The 25,479-nt window shown below is 38.2% G+C and overlaps 1 protein-coding gene across 4 annotated transcripts in view; it reads left to right on the top strand.

The window, feature by feature from the left end:
• The window catches only part of COL14A1 (collagen type XIV alpha 1 chain), a 257,518-nt gene that overhangs the window by 137,392 nt on the left and 94,647 nt on the right, over window positions 1-25,479 (top strand). For all 4 annotated transcript variants that reach the window (XM_027092565.1, XM_027092562.1, XM_027092564.1 and 1 more), the window contains exons 23-26: window positions 1,405-1,521; window positions 9,078-9,224; window positions 13,519-13,575; window positions 23,967-24,106. In XM_027092565.1, coding sequence (XP_026948366.1) covers window positions 1,405-1,521; window positions 9,078-9,224; window positions 13,519-13,575; window positions 23,967-24,106 — 461 coding nt within the window. The remainder of the gene's footprint in view (window positions 1-1,404; window positions 1,522-9,077; window positions 9,225-13,518; window positions 13,576-23,966; window positions 24,107-25,479) is intronic.

The following is a 25,479-nucleotide window of genomic DNA, read 5'->3' on the forward strand; positions in this document are numbered from 1 at the left end:
CTCTTCTCCCCTTTATTAAATGTGGTGATTATTCCAAATATATTTTAAAAGACTGAGGGTATTGAACTGTTTTATAGTCTACCCTTAAAGTAAAAATTAGATTGGCTTATTATTTGTTTTCTCTCTTTCTCCCAAGCAAGATAAAACCCCATACAATGGCAAATAAATTAATTCAAGGTGTTTTTAAAATTTAGTGTGGTTATATAAATCGTTATTGATTTCCTTTTTTCTTGGGGGGAGAGGGTTGTTTAATTGGCCTTAGGGAAGAAGGTTTTCCCTTGCTGACCTAACAGAAAGGAATAATGTCAAGATGCAAACTGATTAGTCTAGATTATCTCTACTGTCTTGAAAAGTAATTATAAGCTATTTTTAAACTTTATGAAGTAGCTAAAAGAGAGGGGAAGTATGAGGAAATGATGTGGATGAAGTCAGAGGTCATTAGAGAAAGTAAACATTCTTAATTTTCTGCTCTTTCTGCTTGGCTCTAAGTGATAAACACTGAATGTTTAGTCCTCTATTGTATTGGAGAAACAATATTTTTACTGCTTCCCCAAATAAACTCCCTGTGAATCATTTTTGAATATCACAGCGTTTGCTCTAAGAGTATAAGAATCTGTGTATTTCTTTTGATTATTTTTTATCTGTGTAAAATCTTTCCTTTTTAAATTTTCAAATACGTATCCATTCTCATTCAATCATGTTTTGAAGACCAGTCGGTGTGAACTGCTTCTGTCTGAATAAGACTTCCCCTTTGTCTGCTTTGCTCTTCCCTTTCATTTAAACCATGACTATCTTTCAGTGGTTGATGAGTGTATATCGTATTAAACGTTTTTATTATAAAAGTATTATATATTAATTGTGGAATATTTTAAAAGCACACATAAATAAAGAGGAAAGATTTAAAATCACCCATAAGTTTACTACCCTTGCTTCTGGTCTTTTCCAGAATACATATTTCTTTTGTGTTTGCAAATAGCAGACAGACCCTATCATACATCATGTTTTGCAACTGCTTTTTTTTTTTTTTTTTGCGGTACGCGGGCCTCTCACTGTTGTGGCCTCTCCCGTTGTGGAGCACAGGCTCTGGACGCGCAGACTCAGCGGCCATGGCTCACGGGCCCAGCCGCTGTGTGGCATGTGGGATCTTCCTGGACCGGGGCATGAACTCGCGTCCCCTGCATCGGCAGGCGGACTCTCAACCACCGCACCACCAGGGAAGCCCGCAACTGCTTTTTTAAGTTATAGAATAGTTAATCTTTTGTGCACTAATTTATTGTGACTTTACGAATTTCCCACCACTGGCTATGGAAATTTGAATTCGAATTTTACCATGTTAATTCAGACTTGGGGACATTTGTGGCATTGTCTGCAATATGACATAGTTATGTTTCTATTTCACTACAGTGTTTTTGGGTGTGACCAATCTTCAGGCAGACCAGATCCAAACAACCAGCGTGTGTGCTCGCTGGCAGGTGCAACGTCATGCCACTGCCTACAGGATAGTTATCGAATCCCGCCAGGGTAAGTGCAATCCATCACATATGTTTTTGTCAATACTCATGTACTCTGTGCCAATCACTGTGGACAACACACAAGGAACATTAGACAAAAGCATTCTTTTGAGGAGGCAATATTATGTTATGGATCGTGCAGGGTTTGGAATCAGGACGGCTGGTTAAGCCAATTTTTTAACCTCTCCAAACCTCCATTTTCCCATCTGTAGTTAATGGGTAGAACCGTAGTGCTGATCTTGTGGCATTCTGCTAGGATTAAGCTGAGAGAATCCGTGTAAAACATTTGCAACAGTGCTTTGCACATATTAAGCACCCAGGAAATGTAAGCTGCTATTGGTGATAGGAGCTGAATAGGCAGGACTGGTAACATATGTTAAAATTATATGGTGCTGTTATGTTGGTCTTTACTCCATGGGGAGCTAGGTTTGACTCTAATGTTTTTCTCAGTGATTTTTTTTTTTTTTTTTTACTTTTGTGGGTAATTGATGAGCAGCAAACCCTCATTCAGGAGATGATATGAGGTATCTGTGCTATCATGGACAGCTTCTTCAGCATCACAGCTCTCAAGTACATCTACAATTTGGGACTTGGCTTCAAAGTTGAAACACTAAAAATGTCTGCTTATTTTCACTAAAAGTATCAGGAAGAATGACAAAAGACTGATTCCCCAAAAATGAGTTTCTAGGGACCATTAATCCTCTTTTCACATTATCAGCATGCGTAATATTCAGAAGATGAGATCCAATAATGAAAATTACTTTAATCAGATTTGTATTATCAGTAGAAGAGATGCGTCTTGTTATTTTGGGGGAGGACATAGACACTAGAGAATCCCAGATGATTTTTTTTAACCTTTCAAACTTGCTAATAAGATCGTTAAATATTTTTTCTTTCTGGGTAAATGATCATGGTTTCCCCATTTGAAAAAGCAGAAAGAGCTAATTTTTCGGGTCTGGATAGGACTGAGTTTAGTTTGTAGCCCACATCCCTGGCTATAACTACATTCAACATGCAGAAATCCCACTTTTGATCCAATCCAGAAAGTGGAAAACACAGTTTAGTAGAGTGCTGAGAGTGTTTGGAAATATGCTGAAAATACGAGAATAGGAGATGAGAACAGGAGAAGAGATTCCTGCCAACACCAGCCAAGGCATTGTCTCCGCAGGCGTGCTTAAGCTATTAATTCCTTGATTCCCTGCATGTGATCCCATAAGGGTCTCTTTAGCCAGACACTGGCTAAGCTTACGGGAGTGGCTTTAATCTGGAATAAACATTGAATAAGGGAAAGTCAGGACAAACCATATGGGTTTTATGGTGGTTTTATGTGATTTATGGGATGCTTAAGCAGAATTAGATGAAAGATATGCAAGTGTTTGAGAAACAACTATAAATCTTGAGGAGTTATGTTTCATTTATCTTTTTAAGGCTAGCTAAGTCGCACTTTAATATAGAACGGTTGACATTTATCACATTTTGGTGGTATTTGTTAAGCTTTAACAAAATAGTAGCTATAAAAATCACACTTCCAAACTACTCCAGAATATTTTTATCTTTTATATCATTTAAGAAGTTGGCATTGAGACATAGGTTCCTGTAGATATTCACTGGCTTTCATTAATAATTATAATTATATAGATTGACATAAAGATATCAAAACTGTCTATCATGGGATTAGTGAAATCCATCAGTTTATTATTATTTTTTTTTAATGATTTTACTTTGGCATATTTGCAAAATGGCACTGGGATTTTTATCAGAGGATGTGATTGACGGGTCTGATAACATTGATCTGGCAATTTAAAACCTCAGTATGCTCTTTCTGATGCCAAGATTTTTACTAGCAAAAAATGCAAGTCCCTATTTCCTTCTTCCAGTTAAGTTAATTTGTACTCTCCCAGGATTGTTTTCAGGCTGCCAAAAACCTCTTTGACTGAGCCTCAACAGTCTCAATTCAATAGGAATGGACAAAAGTGTTGCTCAGTTTATTTTTCATCAGCACTTATAGCTGAGAGATTTATAAGCCCAGTTAGCCTACATCTTATTCACTCAGGTGTCCAACTGAATATTATTAACCAACTAGACAGCAACAGATTCTAATGGATGTTTGGGGTGGGGAGTTAATGTGGGGAGAGCAGTAGGGAATATGTTTAGACATTTTAACTTACACAATTTAGGTCAGGGAATAGTCTTTCCACACTGGAGTGGAGAAGAATTAGGTTGAGTTTCTTTATCTCACAGAGAAATGTGATCATTATCCTGATCACTGCCTTCGAAGGACTTGTGATCAGATGCCCCTTCTTCCATGGGCACAGAAGTCCCAGGGCTCCCGCTGTTTTAACTCTGTAATATCTCCCACTGGCTACATATGCTACCTCTGCAGAAATTTTAGCCCTTCCCCCTCAATCAGAGGAGAAACTAGAGAGAAATGGGACCCAATTCCTCCATGTGATGGAGAAAAGCCTCATCCCAGGCTGGCTTGTTTATGAATATCTCTGCCAAACTCCTACTGTTTGACAGGTAGTTTTCTCAGTGTGTGTGTGTGTATTTCCCATGGTCTGATCAGTGCACTTTTATCCTGAGGTGAAGTCGGTGGGTTTGCGTCTGCTCTGACCACAGCTGCTGGTCAACTTTTTTCTCTGGGCTTCAGTTTCTCCTAAATGACTTCTTTTGAGGCTTTCACCTGAGGTAATACCTGTAAATTTCCAAGGTTTTGTGAATAAAGCAGCAAGGCCGTATCATTCAGGTTTGCTTGTTTTGTTTGGGAATGGTAGAAACACGAATAAAAGGGACTTAAGCGAAAGGGTCAATTTCTTGGCTAACATACTGAGAAGTTCAACAGTATCTGGCTTTAGGCATGTCTAAATCTAGGTGTTCAAACAATTTCATCGAGATGAAGCCTTGCTCCATGCTTCTGCTCTGCTCTCCTCTGCCTTCGTTCTCAGCCAGATTGTGAGTTGGCCCCAGTCTAATCCAAATTACGTACTCCTAGCTTCCAGCTTAATAGTTTTACTGAAAAAAGAACTCCTCTTTCTCAATTATTCCTACAAAAGTCCAGGAACTGAGTTGTATTGGCCTGGTTTGGGGTCACATGCTCCTAAATCTGTCATTCAGTTCAAGGGCATGAAATAAAATTATGGGTGAAACCTGGTTACTTCCCAGCCCTGTGTCTGGAGGGGGAGGTGGGTGTTCTTATTCAGTCCTTTCCAAATCAAAAAAACTCAGAGCGGGGAGGAATGGATTCAAAGAAAGAAAGATTAGATGCAAGACAGGCAAAAACAACAGCTGCCCTCTACCCGTGTAAATATTTTGACTTTTTTTTTTTTTTTTTTTTTTTTTTTGCGGTACAAGGACTTCTCACTGCTATGGCCTCTCCCGTTGCGGGGCACAGGCTCCGGACGCGCAGGCTCAGCCGCCATGGCTCATGGGCCCAGCCGCTCCGCGGCATGTGGGATTTTCCCGGACTGGGGCACGAACCCGTGTCCCCTGCATCGGCAGGCGGACTCTCAACCACTGCGCCACCAGGGAAGCCCTTGACATTTTTTAATTGCCAATAAGGAGAAAAAGAAAGGTTACCAAAAGAATCAAGTCCTCTTAAGAGAGACTGAATTCAGATCTGCTTTTGAGTCAGTCATCCACTTTCCAAATTAAATTGTAGGCTTTTGGTTAATCGTAGGACAGACCAAAGTCAGAGACTTTGGGGTGGTTTTGAATAATTCAGGACCCCATGAGAACCTCCGTTTGTTCTGCAGATGCTCAAGAGTTCTGTCTCTCTGTCCAGCTGTTTCTGAGTTGAAGTGACACCCGAGGATGGATGTAGTTTTTCCCTTCAAGTTCATGTATTTATACACCACATGGACCACGATACTGTATTCCCTCCCTAATCGCATTAACTTGGTGACTTTCTTTTTAGCCTGATTTTTTTACGTTTCAAAGGATGCTCAACTTGTCTTCTATCTTTAGGTACCAAAATGTCAATTTTGCTGTGTCATCCATTAACAAGAATAGAGAATTGCAGCATAGTGGAGAGCTTACCTTATCAGGGAACAGATCCCCCCCAAAATGATCATATGAAACAAAAACCTATTCTCAAGATTAAACTTTTTTTGAAGCAGTGATATTATGCTTGGGGGTCAGGGTATTTGAAAGACCTGGAGAGTGGAAACATATATCATCAAATTCCAGCTGACTATCCTGGATCCTGGATATTACTTGCTTGTGGATCTCAGTAACCACTCATAGGACATTTTGGGGAGTCAATTTGGTGTCATGATGATCACTATGACAGTAACTCAGAGAATATATTTAGCCTTGCTTCATAAGAATGAATGCACAATGACAGATTTTTTCCCCCATTCCAAAAAAATAAATTTAACTCCTGGCTTTTGGCACAAGGTGTTGAGGAAATTAATCATCATTTGATTGCGTTAAATGTTTTTCTTTAAGGCAAAGCCATTAGACCTGAATCACACATGCCAAAAGCAACATGGATGCATCCCCATTCATGTAACCCTTCATTAGCACTGGGATCAAACTGATACTGTTTCCCATTAATTTTCCTGTATCTGTTCCAGTTTTCCAATGATTTGTAGATTTTTTGTTTTTCGTTTTGTAGTAGTAGTGAAGCCCATTTATATTCTATTGTCAAGGGTCTGTGACATGGGTATTCATGAGAAATAGAGGAAATGACAGAAAAGTGCATTTCTAGGATTGATTCCTGGAGAGTCCTGGAAGCTTTTGTGGAGATAGATAAAGATGATCTATGCATGGATTTGGGAAATGTTTGTATTACAGGTGGCTCACAGAAGCTTGCAGGAGGCTCCAAAGAGTGGTTAATGGTCAGAAAGAAGCAGCTATTATGGGGTTCTGAGCCTGGGAACCACAGACTGAACTTGGACATCAGCAAAGCAGAGGGCAGGCTTTACTAATACTTTCTTACTATTAAACTCCTTTCACAGCAGTACATAATCTCACAAACACCTTAACAATTTTTGTATTTCATTATTTTGAATAATATATGATAAAATATTGAAGTAGACCTTAAGTCATTCCACATAAATATATTACTAGAGATTACATTATGTTCACTTTTGAAACTCTTTAATATTCACAATTATAAAAATACATTTCAAATTGCTTTCAACAAATGGCCTTAATTTCATTATATTTAAAAAAATCAGGATTTGTCCATAGACAAAATTTTAAATGACATATATCATGTTTGTTCTGACATGTATGTTATAATAAATATATTTTTGTTCATATATGTATTTGAGATATGGATTGAAATTTACTAGGTATTATACTTTCAAAATAGACCAAAATCACTTTTTAGCATTTTCGTGTTTTATGCTTAAAAAAGCAATTTTTTTTTTGCTCTTTTTTAAAATTTATTTATTTTTTATTGAAGTATAGTTGATTTATACTGTTGTGTTAGTTTCAGGTGTACAGCAAAGTGATTCATTTATATATATGTGTGTATACATATGTATACACACATATATACATATGTTTATATGTTCTTTTTCAGATTCTTTTCCCATATAGGTTATTACAAAATATTGAATATAGTTCCCTGCAACTGGTATTTTTAAATATTTTCTATATTTTCATATTTAATAAACTATAACATTTTACAGGAGTTCTCAGAAATATGTATAATATTTAATCAATGTAGTTTTTAAACACTGGTTTTTAAATTCCTAGAAATAAAACTATATAAGGCTTTGACTAGCATGCAATTTGTGGATCAGATGAAAATCAATCTAGAGGGAAATTTGCATGGTAGTTTTTTTCATGGTAGCAGGGATTCTTCTTCTTAACCAGTTATCCATGGTTTATTTATAAAAAATAAATAATGGTTAAAAAATAAATAAATAAACACTCTATGCCTACGAGAAATACCAATTTTAAATTCTTCAGTAATGGAATCCACCAAGGTAGGTAGCTGTGTCCAATGGAGCTATAAAGCCCTGAGCCACAAGGACTCATGTGATCTCCCTACTATCATGCTTACTAATTTCATATGTACTCAGCAGCTCTCCAACTCTTTCATTTTGAAAAAAATTGTATATTTAACTTATATTATTTTATGATATATTAATGGAAATTAAAGCAACATCCTCTGAGACTGGGCTTCAAGTTCTGAATTTACATTTCACTTCTGCTATTTAGTGTATGGACTTGGGTAAGCTACTAACTTTCCTAGCCTTCAGTTTCTTGTCTTTAAATTGGGGATAATTATAAATATTGTAAGGATCCAATGAATTAATACACATAAAATAGTGCCCGGTACGTGGTACGTACTCACTAAATGTTGGCCATTACTACCTTTGCTCTTATTTTTATCATTAAATACCAAGCACTGAACCAGGTACCATAGTAAGCTCTCAGGAAGTGACTAATATAATTAATCCAACTTCTCCCAGTCTCCAAACCTGAGGGCAAGCACTAATTCTTCTAAGAAGGCAAAGATATTTTGCTGTGGATATGGGAATGAAGAAATTAGCCAACAGTTAATCAGGCCTCCTAAATTCTTTGTCATGCCTCTGCCATGGTAGAGCCAGGACAGAGAAGGTGGCAGTGGACATGGCTGTGTGTGGCATGTCTCCTTGGTAGAACAAAAAGAATATCGGAACCAGGAGTTGGGAGACCAAGATGTATGGGATGATTTATGGTCGTAAGCCACTTAAGCGCCATGTCCTATTTCCTCAATTATGATTTTAAAAGAATAAAAAAGGATCTTTAAAGTGAATCCAAGGAATTTGGAGAGCCTCCTCCTAGCTTCCTAGCAGTCTCCTTTGCTATCGAAAGAAATCCTGAGTGTCAGTGAAAAATCAAGACTGAGAGGTATGAATTGGACAGTCCGGGGACACCCTGGCTGTCCTAGTGCTGTTCCAAGCTCTCGCCTGCATTTGTGGCAACTATGCAAACCGCCTGGACCCATAGATGAACCTTCTGAGACCCTGGAAGCCCACTTCTTAGCCCACAGGCATGAGACCTGCTTAACACCCGACAATTTCTAACTCCATACTTATATCTTTAGGCCATTGGCAAGAAGGGCATCCTATTGTATGGTAATAAGTTGTATGGGGCCAAAAGGATGTATCTTTTTATGTCAAGTTTTAATTGTTCGACTGTGTTCTGAAGAATCATACTGAATAAAAGGGAATTCTAATTTTTAGAATTATATAAATAAATATATATATATAAATATACTCACCTTGACACCTGTTCAAAAGGTCAATTAAGATGTGTACATATAATTATAAACATGAACAGTTCTCCATTTGTTAAAGGATTGACCTCAGCAGCCTTTTACTAGTCAGTCTCATTTCTAAACATATAAAATGTGAGTTTCAATTATGTAAAAAAAAACAGTGGAAATGTTAACTCTTTAAAAAAAAGATACACCCCTTCAAACAGGTTTAATTCATTCTGGAGTTATCTGAATAGGCCATGCGTATTAAGCATTTTAGAAGCAAATCATCTACTGATGGCTGTTTTTAAAAAAAGTTCATGTATGTATGTTTTGTTCATGTATGTTTTGTTTTGTTTTTATTATAGATACACAAAAGCAAGAATCCACTCTGGGTGGAGGGACAAACAGACATTGCTTCTATGGACTTCAGCCAGATTCAGAATATAAAATCAGTGTTTACACAAAGCTCCACGAGATTGAGGGACCCAGTGTGAGCATAACGGAAAAAACACGTAAGTCAGGGCTTCCCTGGTGGTGCAGTGGTTGAGAGTCCACCTGCCGATGCAGGGGACACGGGTTCATGCCCTGGTCCGGGAGGATCCCACATGCCGCGGAGCAGCTGGGACCGTGAGCCATGGCAGCTGAGCCTGCGCGTCCGGAGCCTGTGCTCCGCAACGGGGGAGGCCACAGCAGTGGCCCGCGTACCGGGAAAAAAAAAAAAAACAACACGTAAGTCAAGTGTGTTCTCTCCTGATCCCTGTCTTCATGAACAAATGGTATTTTAGGCGTCCTGTTTTGGTTCAAAAATCTTATTCCATTTAGAAAAATATTAGCCATTGCTGTGTGGGAATATCTGTAATACAATTTTGTGTGTCTTATTCAATCCCAGAATTCCCTGCTTGTGGCCCACTAATGTCATCTGTATGGTTTTTTTCCATCCTCCATATGTTGTCACAGGGACTATAAGGCCATAGGATGGCAAAGTGCTTGAAACAATGACCTATATTGTGATCTATTTCCATTAGGAACATCTGTGGAATGTGGAGTGTGAAATGAAGTGTAAGGACTGGGTCCCGACATTAAAACAATGGCACATTACTACAGCCATGAGGGTGGGAATGGAGCCAAGACGTTCCAACTGGCTGACCCTAGACTTGCCTACTTAAGAGGCTCTCGCTCTTTTTCCAAGCTGGCTGGAAATCTGATGCACTGAAGGGAAAGGCAAACTATAAAATGAAAACAAGGCACTTTTTACATGTTCTAAACAGCAAGGAGGGTATCAGCTTCTTGGTATGTCCACTTCTTGGTATCCTTTTAATCAAGGATTCCAGACCTAGAGGCCACAAACATTAAAATGGTTTGAATGGTAGTGAATTCCAGGGGACATATGTGTGTCCCCAACTCAGTATCTTGAACTTAAACTTGAAATCCCCAAAGATTGGTATCGGAATAGGTGGTGGGTGATGGGCTTTCTTCGTAGCCCCTCTATCATGCATTTGATGTTTAGAAAGTTCTACTACCCGTGTATATAGGCCTTTCAGTTGCTCTGAACATGCAGAAAGAAATCATCATCAATATATAATCTTCCAACAGATAAGGTGAAAGTATAGTTAATGGAATCGTCTACTTTCCAACACAGAGACTTTATTTCATAACACTGAAATATTCAACAGTTTACAGGACACATGTATTTTTGAGGTATAGTTTACATTCCATAAAATTTACCCATTTTAAGCATACAATTCAGTGATCTTTTTTTTTTTTTTATTTTTTTTTTCCGTACGCGGGCCTCTCACTGTTGTGGCCTCTCCCGTGGCAGAGCACAGGCTCCGGACGCGCAGGCTCAGCGGCCATGGCTCACGGGCCCAGCCGCTCTGCAGCATGTGGGATCTTTCCGGACCGGGGCACGAACCCGTGTCCCCTGCATCGGCAGGCGGACTCTCAACCACTGCGCCACCAGGAAAGCCCCAATTCAGTGATCTTTGGTACATGTAAAAGGTGGTGCAGCCATCACTACCATCCAATGTTAGGACATTCCCATCAATCCAGAGGGCTTTCAAGCTCATCCCCAGTGAGTCTTCTTTCCTACTGTCTGCCCCAGGCAGTCTACTTTGTTTTCTTGTACATTTCTAGACATTTCATAGAAATGGAAATATGTAATATGTAGTCTTTTGCATCTGACGTCTTTCACTTAGCATGTTTTTGAGGTTTATCCACACTGGAGAATACATCAGTTGTTTGTTGCTTTTGATTGCTCATTAGAATTTGTTTTATGGATAGAGGATTATATAATTTCAAAATTATTAGAGGCCTGGTAGTGCACGAGATTTAGAGTCCAATAGGCTTGGTTGGGGTCCTTTTTAGCATTGTGGCCTTGGGCAGTTTAACATCTCTGAGCTGCTTTTTGCTTACCAATAAAATTAAATACCTACTCTCTTACCTCCTTTGGTGCTGGTAAAGATCCAATAAAAAGAGCCTGCTGAGGAACTTCTCAACCTGTATCTTATTGAACGAGTACTTTTGTTATCACCATTGCTGTCTTCCTGGAAGTCACAAACTGATGGCCATGGGATTAGATCTCACTGTCAGCTATGTTTTTCTCTGGGCTATTTTTTTTTTAAGTTTTAAAGTATTCTTGAAAATGCGAAAGATCTGACAACACAGGGCACACAAATCCTCATTGTGCTAAATCTGCAGAAACTCAGTAACTGCTGTCTCTTTTAGACAGCGTTATGTGCTCTTAAGTTTGTTATTCCTTAATGTTTAGGCTATGTTCTTTGCTCCCACTCATTACTTGCCTGACCTCTAAAACTATTTGAGTTTGGGGACTCTGGTCTCCTTCAAATTCCCCTAACCTTAACCTCACAACTATTAACTGCCAGTCCAGGGTTATTTTGGAAAGCTCTGTTTGGTGTAAATGTTGTCCTTCTGTTGGGGACATGTGTCATCTTATAGCTTCTACCCACTGGCTCTAGTTCAACCTTCTGAAGCAAATGCAGATTGAGACTGTTCCCTCTTCTATGTGACAGCTTCTCACAAACTTGAACACAGGGACCATCTGTGTGCCACACAGAGTATATAAACACATGTTCCCAGTTCACTGTGGTTCTTCTTACCCAAGAGACTCTTAGGCCAGATGTTCTGACCAAACATATTGATCTGGCTTCCAGAACCACTCACTGATTTTCTTCTTGATTTATTGACTAAAGTTAGGATATGCCTCAGTTTTTCACATTAAAGAAAATGCACCATTGTAAAGATGACCCAGTGCTTCCACAGATTTTAAGATAAATACATCTGGCTCTAGAAGGATTTTATGGTGCTTTCAAAAAAGTTTTGCAGTCCTAGTTTTAATATTAAAATGTCTGAAATGTTTTTACTTTTGAAACTTTTTAGTTTCCAAAAAATTGCCTTTTAAAGAAAAAAGTGATATTCTATATCTGTAATAATGCAACAGAAGGTATATATTGTGTTGTCACCTTCCCTCTTTCCTCATTCTTTCTTCCCAGAAATACCCATTTGTACCATCTTGGTCTCCTTCAAGAAATTCTACCTGTTACCTGTTTGTGTGTGTGTGTGTGTGTGTGTGTGTGTGTGTGTGTGTTTATAACCATATAGACGTGTATAGATAAATCAATATTATATTTATCAGTTAAATAGGATTTTTTCACAGATGGGATCATACCATGGTTTTCTGCTTCATTTCACATAAGGATTAATCTCAAACGCTTTTCCATTTTTCCATATCAGTAATATACCTCATTCCTTTAAATGTTGAATCACTTTACTCAAATAATATTATTTTATTGGCTCCTAGAATTGGAAGAGACCTTAAAATTTGTCTCTTCCAACCTTCCTGGCAGTGAAGGAATTCCTTTTACAACGTTCCCAGCAAACAGTCTGCTTGAGCTCAAATCCTTCCAGCTAGTTGGCGCTTACTGTCTGCAGAGGCTAGACATTTGTCTGTGTGAATGACTATGATTCTTTGAGGGTTTTCCCTCATATTAAACTGGAATAATAAAAATAATTTTCTCAATTTTTCTTAAGTCTTTAGCGTCAAATAAGAATTAAAAAAATAATATAAAAAATAATATTAGGATGTTTACCTAATGACGCCATAGCTTCCTGGTGCTTTAACATGTGAATTGGTAAGAAAGTCACTGCTCTGATGTGACTATATCTGTGACCTTTAACCAAACCACACCTCCACGTATTACACAGATTTCTCATCCCTCATCATCCAGGTTAAACTGATCAGGACACACCATAGCCTCCCAAGGTCCTGCCATTTTGTTCTCAAAACTGAAAGTTTCCCAGACACAGTCTGAATGTAGTAGAGAGTAAATCAGATTCCCTTGGCGACCACATCCTGGGGATGCAGGGTCAAAAGGGAGAAAGTGCTATTGAACATGGATTGATGGTCAATCCTTAGGCAGAATGGAAATAAAGTTTATTATATGTGTGAAAGCAACCAGAGACTAATCTGAAATAGGTTGGCAGGGTTCCAGCCTTAAATCAGCATTAAAACCACTTTGTAGTTGACAGTTTGATTGCATCGACTCCCACTGGGTAAACTGAATTGGGGCAAAATGACATTTCAAGCCTTCAGTCTGATGTTGAGGGGATGGTTGGAACCAGTTTGCACAGACTTTGGCTGATTTGTAGTGGGTACTAAATTCACTAAATTCTCAAAGAAGACAGTTGTCAAAATCACTGACTCCCCTGAAGAATTATGACTCCATGACCTCCCTCTCTTCGCCACAGATGAGATGCTTAATTGATGTTGTTTCTCCCTCTCCTTTACAGAATCACTTCCTACTCGGCCACCTACTTTTCCTCCAACTATTCCACCAGCAAAAGAAGGTAAAAGAATTATACAATCATGATGTAATTTTAGGTTTTGGATTTCTGTTGGTATTGTTTGCTTGTTCATTTAAAAACCAAGGTATTAATGGAAGATATTTTCTCCTTAATACAAATGCTTATCAAACCCTTATGGGGTACAACTTTGCAATGAGTAGTAAATAAGACATAGAGATCTAATATGCAGTGTAATGAATAGAGGCAGCAATATTTTACTATAATTATGTGATGCGATAGAGATGCTAAATGTCACTATATCAACAATATTGCAATATATAAATGTATCAAATTAATATGTTGTACACTTTAACTTTATGCAGTGTATATGTCAAATATATTCAACAAAAAATCATCTAATATAGACTCTGTACACACAGAATAAATTTTCTAATAGAATTTCTTCATATTTATTTCATCAAAAATAGAGTAGTACATGTTTACCAAGGAAGAGTAGTTACATAATTTATGAGTGAGAATGTAGTTTATAATTCTGTAGACAAGGGTAGCAGTGTTCCAGCTTACCTCCAAATGTCTCTCCCAGTTGTTTCTTTCTATCTTCATCACAAGAGTTTCTCATCACCTCTTACTTGAGCCATTAAGGTAACTTTCTAAAAACCTTTCAAACACAGTAGTGATCATTAATTTTTTTATTCCATTAATGAACATTTATAAACCCTACTATTCATTCTCAAAGCTCTTATGCCAGGTACTTGGAATACAATAACAATCTATGATTACTGCTCTCTGCTTATTTTCAGTATTACAAGAGAGATAGGTATTTGCCTAGGTAATTACCAGCCAAGGAAATGAGTTAAAAAGTGGAGATTATACTATGGTAGCCCAGAAATGAGAAGAGTTTATGCTGCTGCAGGTTAATTACCTGTAAAGGAAGAGGAGGAATTTGATTTACATTTTGAAGAATGAGTTTTACAAGTAAATAATGGAGAGACAAGCACTCGAAGTCATGGAGTGATCTAAGCACGTAATGTGTTTGGGGAACCATAAGCACTTTAGTGTGACCCATAGAGAAAGGTGAAGATAGAGTTATGAAGTGGTTTGTGTGCCTGAATAAGGAGGCTGTGCTTTATCCTATAGGACATGGTATGCCATGAGGAGTTTTATGAAGGGAGGGTGACCTGCAGAAATCTATGTTTAAGAAAGATAACCTTGGTGAAATGGGGAGGAGGGATTAGGGCAGGAGAAGATAAAGCTAGAACACATAGTTGGAAGGTTGTTTTGGAAGACTTCTTCCATTTACCATGCATTTTAAAGTACCTATTACGTACCAGAGATACAACGAAAAATAAGTTGTTCCCACCTTTCAGAGTGTTAGCAGACATATGGTCCGTGCCAAAAGTTCCTTAATATTTGGTTCTGTCCAAAACAATTTGGCATGGGCCAAATATGCTCATAACATTTTGGATAGGATCAAATTTCAAGAACCTGTTGGTGTAGACCAAATGTCTTATCAACGTTTTGGACAGGACCAAATGTCCTGCAAGGGGCAGGAGCATAGTCAGAGGGGTCTGATGCTGGAGAGTGTAAGGATCAAGGAAACAAAGAGGTAATGAGAAACTGTACAAAAATAAAGCTCAACATCCTTCCTAGCATACCAGGCAAAGTCTTCAATGATCAACCTATGTTGTGGTATCATGTCCCAGACTATATTAGTTAACAGCACAATTGTATAACTCCGGGTTCTGCATACATGCCTTATGCTATCCTGCATCTTTTAATGCTATTGGTTCTACCTGGAATGCCAGACTCTTTCTTCTTCCATCTTCATATCTAGCTTTTGCTAGTCTAACTATTTATGATGACTTTCACTATTGGAACTGGAAACAGAATCCTAATTGATGAATTTATCAGACATTTCTGATACAGATATTACAGGGCTCTCTGAAGTCAGAATATTTTTATTTATAGCAGAACATGAGTATCATGCAGTCAACATTCATGAATGCTCATGGGAGGCATGTGATTTGGAAGGGTCTATGAGGGTGAGGATTGACAATGTAGGAACATTTTTCCTGTAGTTTTCATCATGATGGTTTTAGAGAGTGGGGCTTCTGCAACTTTAATGCATTATTCATCTTAGTTTCTATTTGTCCTGGCTGTATTTAATTTAAAAGCTTGTAAATTTTTATTATTCAAGTGATATTGAGTATTTATTAAACAAACATTAAGAAACAGAAAAGAGAATGAGATTGCTGGTGGGGGTTGAGGAAAGAGAAACCGAGGGAGAGAGTGTAAGCCAGAGAGGGGAGAGGGAGAGAGCAGGGGAGAGAAAGAGAGAGAGAGGGAGAGAGAGAGAGAAGTGCTGCACGCTTCATATTGGAGAGGAGGGGAAAAAAAAAAACCTCAGTGGCAGTTTTGTGTTACTGTGTCTGGCTTAAAGAAAAAAATTCTGGACATCCAGGCTGAAAAAAATCAAAGCTCAGTGGGGACTACTTCTATCAAGAGAATTCTATGATCTGAGTATGGGCTGGATCAGGTGGTTTGAGAAGACACTGATGAGGACCATGGAAATGTGGGAGAAGACGTGTGGCTTCTCTGCTTCCTTTGAACAGAGCTCTAGGCACCACAGGGCCACATAAGGAGGGTGAGGTTCCTGGAGTGGACTATATTTTCATCACTGTTGAAGATTTTACGGAATTGGACAAAAGTGGTGCTCTCCTACAAAGTGGGACTTATGAAGACAGACCTTCAAGATGGCGGAGGAATAAGATGTGGAGATCAACTTCCTCCCCACAAATACATCAGAAATACATCTACATGTGGAACAACTCCTACAGAACACCTACTGAATGCTGGCAGAAGGCCTCAGATTTCCCAAAAGGGAACAGACGCCCTCAGGAGACCTACACACAGAAGTGGGGCCAAATCCAAAGCTGAACACCGGGAGCTGTGCAAACAAAGAAGAGAAAGGGAAATCTCTCCCAGCAGCCTCAGGAGCAACGGATTAAATCTCCACGATGAACTTGATGTACCCTGCATCTCTGGAATACCTGAATAGTCAATGAATCATCCCAAAATTGAAGCAGTGAACTATGGGAGCAACTGTAGACTTGGGGTTTGCTTTCTGCATCTAATTTGTTTCTGGTTTTCTGTTTAACTTCAGTTAGTATTTAGAGTTTATTATCACTGGTAGATTTTTTTTATTGATTTGGTAGCTCTCTTCCTTTTTTAAAAAAAAATAAGTGTATATTTTTTCCTTTTTCCCTTTTTGTGAGTGTGTATGTGTATACTTCTTTCTGTGATTTTGTCTGTATAGCATTGCTTATACCATTTGTCCTAGGGTTCTGTCTGGTTTTTTTTGTTTTGTTTGTTTTGTTTTTTAGTATACTTTTTAGCACTTGTTGTCATTGGTGGATTTGTTTTTTGGTTTGGTTGCTCGCTTCTTTCTTTTTTTGTTTAATACTTTTTGATTTTTATTTAAATAACTTTATTTTATTTTATTTTATTGTTTTTTTCTCCCTTTTCTTCTGAGTCGTGTGGCTGACAGGATCTTGATGCTCTGGCCAGGTGTCAAGCCTGTGCCTCTGAGGTAGGAAACCTGAGTGGAGGACATTGATCCACCAGAGACCTCCCAACTCCACATAATATCAAATGGAGAAAGCTCTCCCAGAGATCTCCATCTCAACACTAAGACCCAGCTCCCCTCAATGGACAGCAAGCTACAATTCTGGACACCCTATGCAAACAACTAGCAAAACAGGAAAACAACCCCACCATTAGCAGAGAGCTGCCTAAAATCATAATAAGGCCACAGACATGCCAAAACACACCACCAGACGTGGACCTGCCCAACAGAAAAACAAGATCCAACCTCATCCACCAGAACACAGGCACTAGTCCCATCCACCAGGAAGCCTACAAAACCCACTGAACCAACTTTAACCACTGGGGACAAACAGCAAAAACAATGGGAACTACGAACCTACAGCCTGAGAAAAGGAGACCCCAAACACAGTAAGTTAAGCAAAATGAGAAGACAGAAAAACTAACAGCAGATGAAGGAGCAAGGTAAAAACCCACCAGACCTAATAAATGAAGAGAAAATAGACAGTCTACCTGAAAAAGAATTCAGAACGATGATAGTAAAGATGATCCAAAATCTTGGAAAAAGAATAGAGAAAATACAAGAAACATTTCACAAGGACCTACAAGAACTAAAGAGAAAACAAACAATGATGAACAACACAATAAATGAAATTAAAAATTCTCTAGAAGGGATCAATAACAGAATAACTGAGGCAGAAGAACGGGTAAGTGACCTGAAAGATAAAATAGTGGAAATAACTACTGCAGAGCAGAATAAAGAAAAAAGAATGAAAAGAACTGAGGACAATCTCAGAGACCTCTGGGACAAAATTAAACACACCAACATTCGAATTATAGGGGTCCCAGAAGAAGAGAACAGAAAGGGACTGAGAAAATATTTGAAGAGACTATAGTTCAAAACTTCCCTAATATGGGAAAGGAAATAGTTAATCAAGTCCAGGAAGCACAGAGAGTCCCATACAGGATAAATCCAAGAAGAAACATGCCAAGACACATATTAATCAAACTATAAAAAATTAAATACAAAGAAAAAATATTAAAAGCAGCAAGGGAAAAACAACAAGTAACATACAAGGGAATCCCTATAAGGTTAACGGTTAATATTTCAGCAGAAACTCTGCAAGCCAGAGGGAGTGGCAGGAGATACTTAAAGTGATGGAAGGGAAAAACCTACAGCCAAGATTACTCTACCCAGCAAGGATCTCATTCAGATTCAACGGAGAAATTAAAACCTTTACAGACAAGCAAAAGCTAAGATAATTCAGCACCACCAAACCAGCTTTACTACAAATGCTAAAGGAACTTCTCTAGGCAGGAAACACAAGAGAAGGAAAAGACCTACAAAAACAAACCCAAAACAATTAAGAAAATGGTAATAGGAATATACATATCAATAATTACCTTAAACATAAATGAATTAAATGCTCCAACCAAAAGACATAGACTGGCTGAATGGAAACACAAACAAGACCTGTATATCTGTCTACAAGAGAGCCATTTCAGACCTAGGGACACATACAGACTGAAAGTGAGGGGATGGAAAAAGATGTTCCATGCAAATGGGAATCAAGAGAAAGCTGGAGTGGCAATTCTCACATCAGAGAAAATAGACTTTTAAAAAAAGACTATTACAAGAGAAAAGGAAGGACAATACATAATGATCAAGGGATCAATCCAAGTTGAAAATAAAACAATAGTAAGTATTTATGCACCCAACACAGGATCACCTCAATACATAAGGCAAATGCTAACCGCCATAAAAGGGGAAATTGACAGTAACACAATAATAGTAGGGAACTTAAACATCCCACTTTCACCAATGGACAAATAATCCAAAATGAAAATAAATAAGGAAACAAGCATTAAATGATACATAAAACAAGATGGACTTAACTGATATTTATAGGATATTCCATTCTCACATTCCATCCCAAAACAGCAGAATACACTTTCTTCTCAAGTGCTCATGGAACATTCTCCATGATAGATCATATCTTGGGTCACAAATCAAGCCTTGGTAAATTTAAGAAAATTGAAATCATATCAAGTATCTTTTCTGACCATAATGCTGTGAGGCTGGGTATCAATTACAGGAAAATAATCTGTTAAAAATACAAACACATGGAGGCTAAACAATACACTACTGAATAAGCAAGAGATCACTGAAGAAATCAAACAGGAAATTAAAAAAACACCTAGAAACAAAGACAATGAAATCACGACACCCCAAAACCTATGGGATGCTGCAAAATAGTTCTGAGGTAAGTTTACAGCAATACAATCCTACCTCAAGAAACATCTCAAATAAACAACCTAACCTTACACCTAAAGCAGTTAGAGAACGAAGAACAAAAAAACCCCAAAGTTAGCAGAAGGAGAGAAATCATAAAGATCAGATCAGAAATAAATGAAAAAGAAATGAAGGAAACAATAGCAAAGATCAATAAAACTAAAAGCTGGTTTTTTGAGAAGATAAACAAAATTGATAAACCATTAGCCAGACTCATCAAGAAAAAAAGGGAGAAGACTCAAATTAACAGAATTACAAATGAAAAGGAAGTAAAAACTGACACTGCAGAAGTACAAAGGATCATGAGAGATTACTACAAACAACTCTATGCCAATAAAATGGACAACCTGCAAGAAATGGAAAATTCTCAGAAAAGCACAACCTTCTGAGACTGAACCAGGAAGAAATAGAAAATATAAACAGAGCAATCACAAGCAGTGAAATTGAAACTGTGATTAAAAATCTTCCAACAAACAAAAGCCCAGGACCAGATGGCTTCCTAGGTGAATTCTATCAAACATTTAGAGAAGAGCTAAAACCCATCCTTCCCAAACTCTTCCAAAATATAGCAGAGGGAAGAGCACTCCCAAACTCATTCTACAAGGGCACAATCACCCTGATGCCAAAACCAGACAAAGATGTCACAAAGAAAGAAAACTACAGGCCAATATCACTGATGAACATAGCTGCAAAAATCCTCAGCAAAATACTAGCAAACAGAATCCAACAGCACATACACCATGATCAAGTGGGGTTTAATCCAGGAATGCAGGAATTCTTCAATATAAGGAAATCAATCAATGTGATAAACCATATTAACAAAATAAAGGAGAGAAACCATATGATCATCTCAGTAGATGCAGAAAAAGCTTTCATCAAAATTCAACTCCCATTTATGATAAAAACCCTCCAGAAAGTAGGCATAGCGGGAGCTTACCTCAACATAATAAAGGCCATATATGACAAACCCACAGCCAACATTGTCCTCAGTGGTGAAAAACTGAAACCATTTCCTCTAAGATCAGGAACAAGACAAGGTTGTCCACCCTCTCCACTATTATTCAACATATTTTTGGAAGTTTGAGTCACAGCAATCAGAGAAGAAAAAGAAATAAAAGGAATCCAAATCAGAAAAGAAGAAGTAAAGCTGCCACTGTTTGCAGATGACATGATGCTATACATAGAGAATCCTAAAGATGCTACCAGAAAACTACCAGAGCTAATCAATGAATTTGGTAAAGTAGCAGGATACAAAATTAATGCACAGAAATCTCTTGCATTCCTATACACTAATGATGAAAACTCTGAAAGAGAAATTAAGGAAACACTCCCATTTACCACTGCAACAAAAAGAATAAAATACCTAGAAATAAACCTACCCAAGGAGACAAAAACCTGTGTGTAGAAAACTATAAGACACTGATGAAAGAAATTAAAGATGGTACAAACGGATAGAGAGATATACCATGTTCTTGGACTGGAAGAATCAACATTGTAAAAATGCCTCTACTACCCAAAGCAATCTACAGATTGCATGCAATACCTATCAAACTACCAGTGGCATTTTTCACAGAACTAGAACAAAAAATTTCACAATTTGTACGGAAACACAAAAGACCCCGAATAGCCAAAGCAATCTTGAGAAAGAAAAACAGAGCTGGAGGAATCAGGCTCCCAGACTTCAGACTCAACTACAAAGCTACAGTAATCAAGACAGTACAGCACTGGCCAAAAACAGAAATATAGATCAATGGAACAGGATAGAAAGGTCAGAGATAAACCCGTGCACATATGGTCACATTATTTTTGATAAAGGAGGCAAGAATATACAATGGAGAAAAGACAGCCTCTTCAGTAAGTGGTGCTCAGAAAACTGGACACCTACATGTAAAACAATGAAGTTAGAAGACTCCCTAACACCATACACAAAAATAAACTCACAGTGGATTAAAGACCTAAATATAAGACCAAACACTATAAAACTGTTAGAAGAAAGCATAGGCAGAACACTCTATGATGTAAATCACAGCAAGATTCTTTTTGACCCACCTCCTAGAGAAATGGAAATAAAAAGAAAAATCAACAAATGGGACCTAATGAAACTTCAAAGCTTTTGCACAGCAAAGGAAACCATAAACAAGACGAAAAGACAGCTCTCAGAATGGGAGAAAATATTTGCAAATGAATCATCAGACAAAGGATTAATCTCCAAAATTTACAAGCAGCTCATGCAGCTCAATATCAAAAAAACAAACAACCCAATCGAAAAATGGGCAGAAGACCTAAATAGACATTTCTCAAAGAAGATATACAGATTGCCAACAAACACATGAAAGGATGCTCAACATCACTAATCATTAGAGAAATGCACATCAAAACTACAATGAGGTATCACCTGACACCAGTCAGAATGGCCATCATCAAAAAATCTACAAACAATAAATGCTGGAGAGGGTGTGGAGAAAAGGGAACCCTCTTGCACTGTTGGTGGGAATGTAAATTGATACAGCTACTATGGAGAACAGTATGGAGATTCCTTAAAAAACTAAAAATAGAACTACCATACAACCCAGCAATCCCACTACTGGGCATATATCCTGAGAAAACCATAATTCAAATATCCTCATGTACCACAATGTTCTTTGCAGCTCTGTTTACAATAGCCAGGACATGGAAGCAACCTAAGTGTCCATCAGCAGATGAATGTATAAAGAAGATGTGGCACATATATACAATGGAATATTTCTCAGCCTTAAGAAGAAATGAAATTGAGTTATTTGTAGTGAGGTGGATGGACCTAGAGTCTGTCATACAGAGTGAAGTAAGTCAGAAAGAGAAGAATAAATATCGTATGCTAACCCATATATATGGAATCTAAAAAAAGAAAATTGGTTCTGAAGAACATAGACCCAAGACAGGAATAAAGACGCAGACGTAGAGAATGGACTTGAGGACATGGGGAGGGGGAAGGGTAAGGTGGTATGAAGTGAGAGAGTGGCACGGACTTATATATACTACCAAATGTAAAATAGATAGCTAGTGGGAAGCAGCTGCATAGCACAGGGAGATCAGCTCTGTGCTTTGTGACCACCTAGAGGGGTGGGATAGGGAGGGTGGGAGGCAGATGCCAGGGGGAGGAGATATGGGGATATATTCATATGTATAGCTGATTCAGTTTGTTATAAAGCAGAAACTAACACACCATTGTAAAGCAATTATACTCCAATAAAGATGTTTAAAAAAAAAAGAAACAGAAAAGAGCACACAGAAGATAATTAAAAACACAATTTCATATTCCAGGCGTAATTCCTTCCTGTATTTTGATGTATATTCTTTTTTTTTCTTTGTTGTATTAAGTTTTTCAATTTTAGTATGTTTTCAAATAGATTTTGCTCCCATTTCGAAGGTAAAACCTAATCTAGATTTTGTCTTTCCTTGAAAACAGAACACCCGGTTTTCTTTTATAAGCTATAATTATAGATCTTGTGGTCCCCTTCAGCTTCAAATTCAAACCATAAATATGTAAAATGTTATACATCGTGGAACTCATGAGAACAACCTCACCAAATCCTTATTGTCCCTCGAGTACTAACTCAGAGATGATTTATTTTACATCGTAAATAGCTTTAAGGGAATAAAGTTCCACTTAATAAAATAAAAGTCAAGTAAATTTTTTTTTCTAAAGAAAGGTGAAAGGTACATTAGCTCACAGAATATTTGTGTGCAAATGGCCTAAGATAAAAAGGTTCAGATTATTAAAGACTAAATTGTTTGTTTCATCATAAAACAGAGCTAACCACCGTGGTCTACACTAATGAAGGGGAAGAGAGGCATAGATAATCTGAAACAGCATGTGATACAAGACTATTAAAAAATGCTTTCAGTGGAATAGGTTTTTGTTAATGTGATTTTTGCCTGTTTTTCAACATTGATATCAGTATTACCTGCTGATAAAAGTTTCCCTGAGCTGGCATAATGTGCAATTCTTGATATGCATGACTGGGTGTCAGAAGGGCATAGACAGGATTTCTGAGCAAGGCTGGAATTAAAGTTTGCTTATGGCCTCCGTCCAAATGCATATCAAGTTTTAGATTAATCTGCTTCCATTGTGTGGTATGCCTTCCTCCAGGAAGCTGAATCTCTCCCACATTGTTAATTCAATCAGCAGAGGGCAGGGTGCACAGAGTGGTAGCTTGGATTTCCTTCTAATCAGTAGGCAGTAGAGTGTTTGCTGATGCTTCTGTCTCTAAATCACTTTAGTTCTACACTTTTCATTCTTCCCATTTCTGTTCTTTGGGGCTGAGATTGGTAGATTTTTTTCTCTTTAATTCCACACATTTGATTGAAGCTTCTTTGTCATGACTAGGAAACTTGGGTGTAGGAGAGCCATGATGGTCATGAGCGAGAGGTTGGAGTAAGATGTATATCTTTCCTTCGGGCTGTAGCTACCAGAGGGAAACCATTATCTGCTTTGTTGGTGTCATAACTACTGTGTTTTCCCCTTTTCCCTGATTCAAAATTAATTCTTGGTCTCCAGTATGTAAAGCTGCCAAAGCCGACCTGGTGTTTATGGTGGATGGATCCTGGAGTATTGGTGATGAAAATTTCAATAAGATCATTAACTTCCTGTATAGCACTGTTGGAGCTCTGGACAAGATAGGTGCAGATGGAACTCAAGTAAGGCTGATAGATCAATCATTAATTCATTCTATGCATGAAAAAATTATTCCAAGCTCTTATTATGGCTACTTGTCAGGGAATATGGGTAAAGAACTATCCTGATTGGATCCAACCCTAAATGAGAGTATAGACAAGTCTGAGTTTAGAAGCAGCTTACTGGTGTGTGACAGAGCTTGAGAAGAGGCTAATCCTTAAAAGCGCTTGAGTTCAGCAAACTAAGACAGATTAGAATGACCATGTCAGCAGATGTGTCTTCTATATACTAGGATAGAGTATCTCTCTAAAGGAACATCCAATGTTTTCTTTGCCCTCGAGGATGTTAAAATCTTGAAAGAGAGAGGTCATCATCACAAATTACTACAGAACAAGTAGAACATAGAAAACTAATTTATTCATTCAACAAGTATTTATTGAGAACTTATTTTGGTTAGTACAGTACTGTCATAATGGGTATGACAGACATGTCCCTAATTTCATGTTGCTCATATTCTTTTTTTTTTTAAAATCTCAAGACGATAGTATATTTTATTTATTTATTTATTTATTTATTTATTTTTGGCTGAGTTGGGTCTTTGTTGCTGTGCGCGGGCTTTCTCTAGTTACGTCGAGCGGGGGCTACTCTTTGTTGTGGTGCGCGGGCTTCTCATTGCAGTGGCTTCTCTTGTTGTGGAGTACCGGCTCTAGGCATGCGGGCTTCAGTAGTTGAGGCACGGGGGCTCAGTAGTTGTGGCTCACAGGCTCTAGAGCGCAGGCTCAGTAGTTGTGGCGCACGGGCTCCGCGTCATGTGGGATCTTCCTGGACCAGGGCTCGAACCTGTGTCCCCTGCATTGGCAGGCGGATTCTTAACCACTGCACCACCAGGGAAGCCCGCTCATATTCTTAAAGGTAGGGAGAGGAGGAGGATGAGAGACAGATACAAATTGGCAAACAAATAAATTCACAAGGTAGGGATGCGAGCTTTCGACCTGAGATTTGAATTTACCAAAGTTTATTTTAAGCTGAGTGATCCACAGTCTTCTTTGAGGAGGTGGCGTCTGAACTGAGATGTGAATGATGCTGAGAAGATTTGAAAGTAGAATTTCTAGACAGGGAAAGTAGTAAGTGCAGAGGGCCTAAGTCAAGAATGAGTTTCGAGGCTTCAGGTGCTAAAACTTGGGGCTGGAATATAATGGATGAGCATGTGGGGGGCTGGGGGGAGAAGAAGAGGTGGAAGAAGGAGACAGAGCTAGATCACCTTGAGTCTTATGACCCACTGAAGAAGTTGGGTATCATCCTAAATACAATGGGAAGCCACTGGGAAGTTTTAAGGAGAGAAGATCTGATATGCTTTTTTTTTTTTTTTTGCGGTACGCGGGCCTCTCACTGTTGT

The sequence above is a fragment of the Aethalodelphis obliquidens genome, unplaced genomic scaffold (genome assembly GCF_003676395.1).
Source record: "Aethalodelphis obliquidens isolate GAN/ISIS:26980383/991018 unplaced genomic scaffold, ASM367639v1 scaffold79, whole genome shotgun sequence".
NCBI classification, from domain to species: Eukaryota; Metazoa; Chordata; class Mammalia; order Artiodactyla; family Delphinidae; genus Aethalodelphis; species Aethalodelphis obliquidens.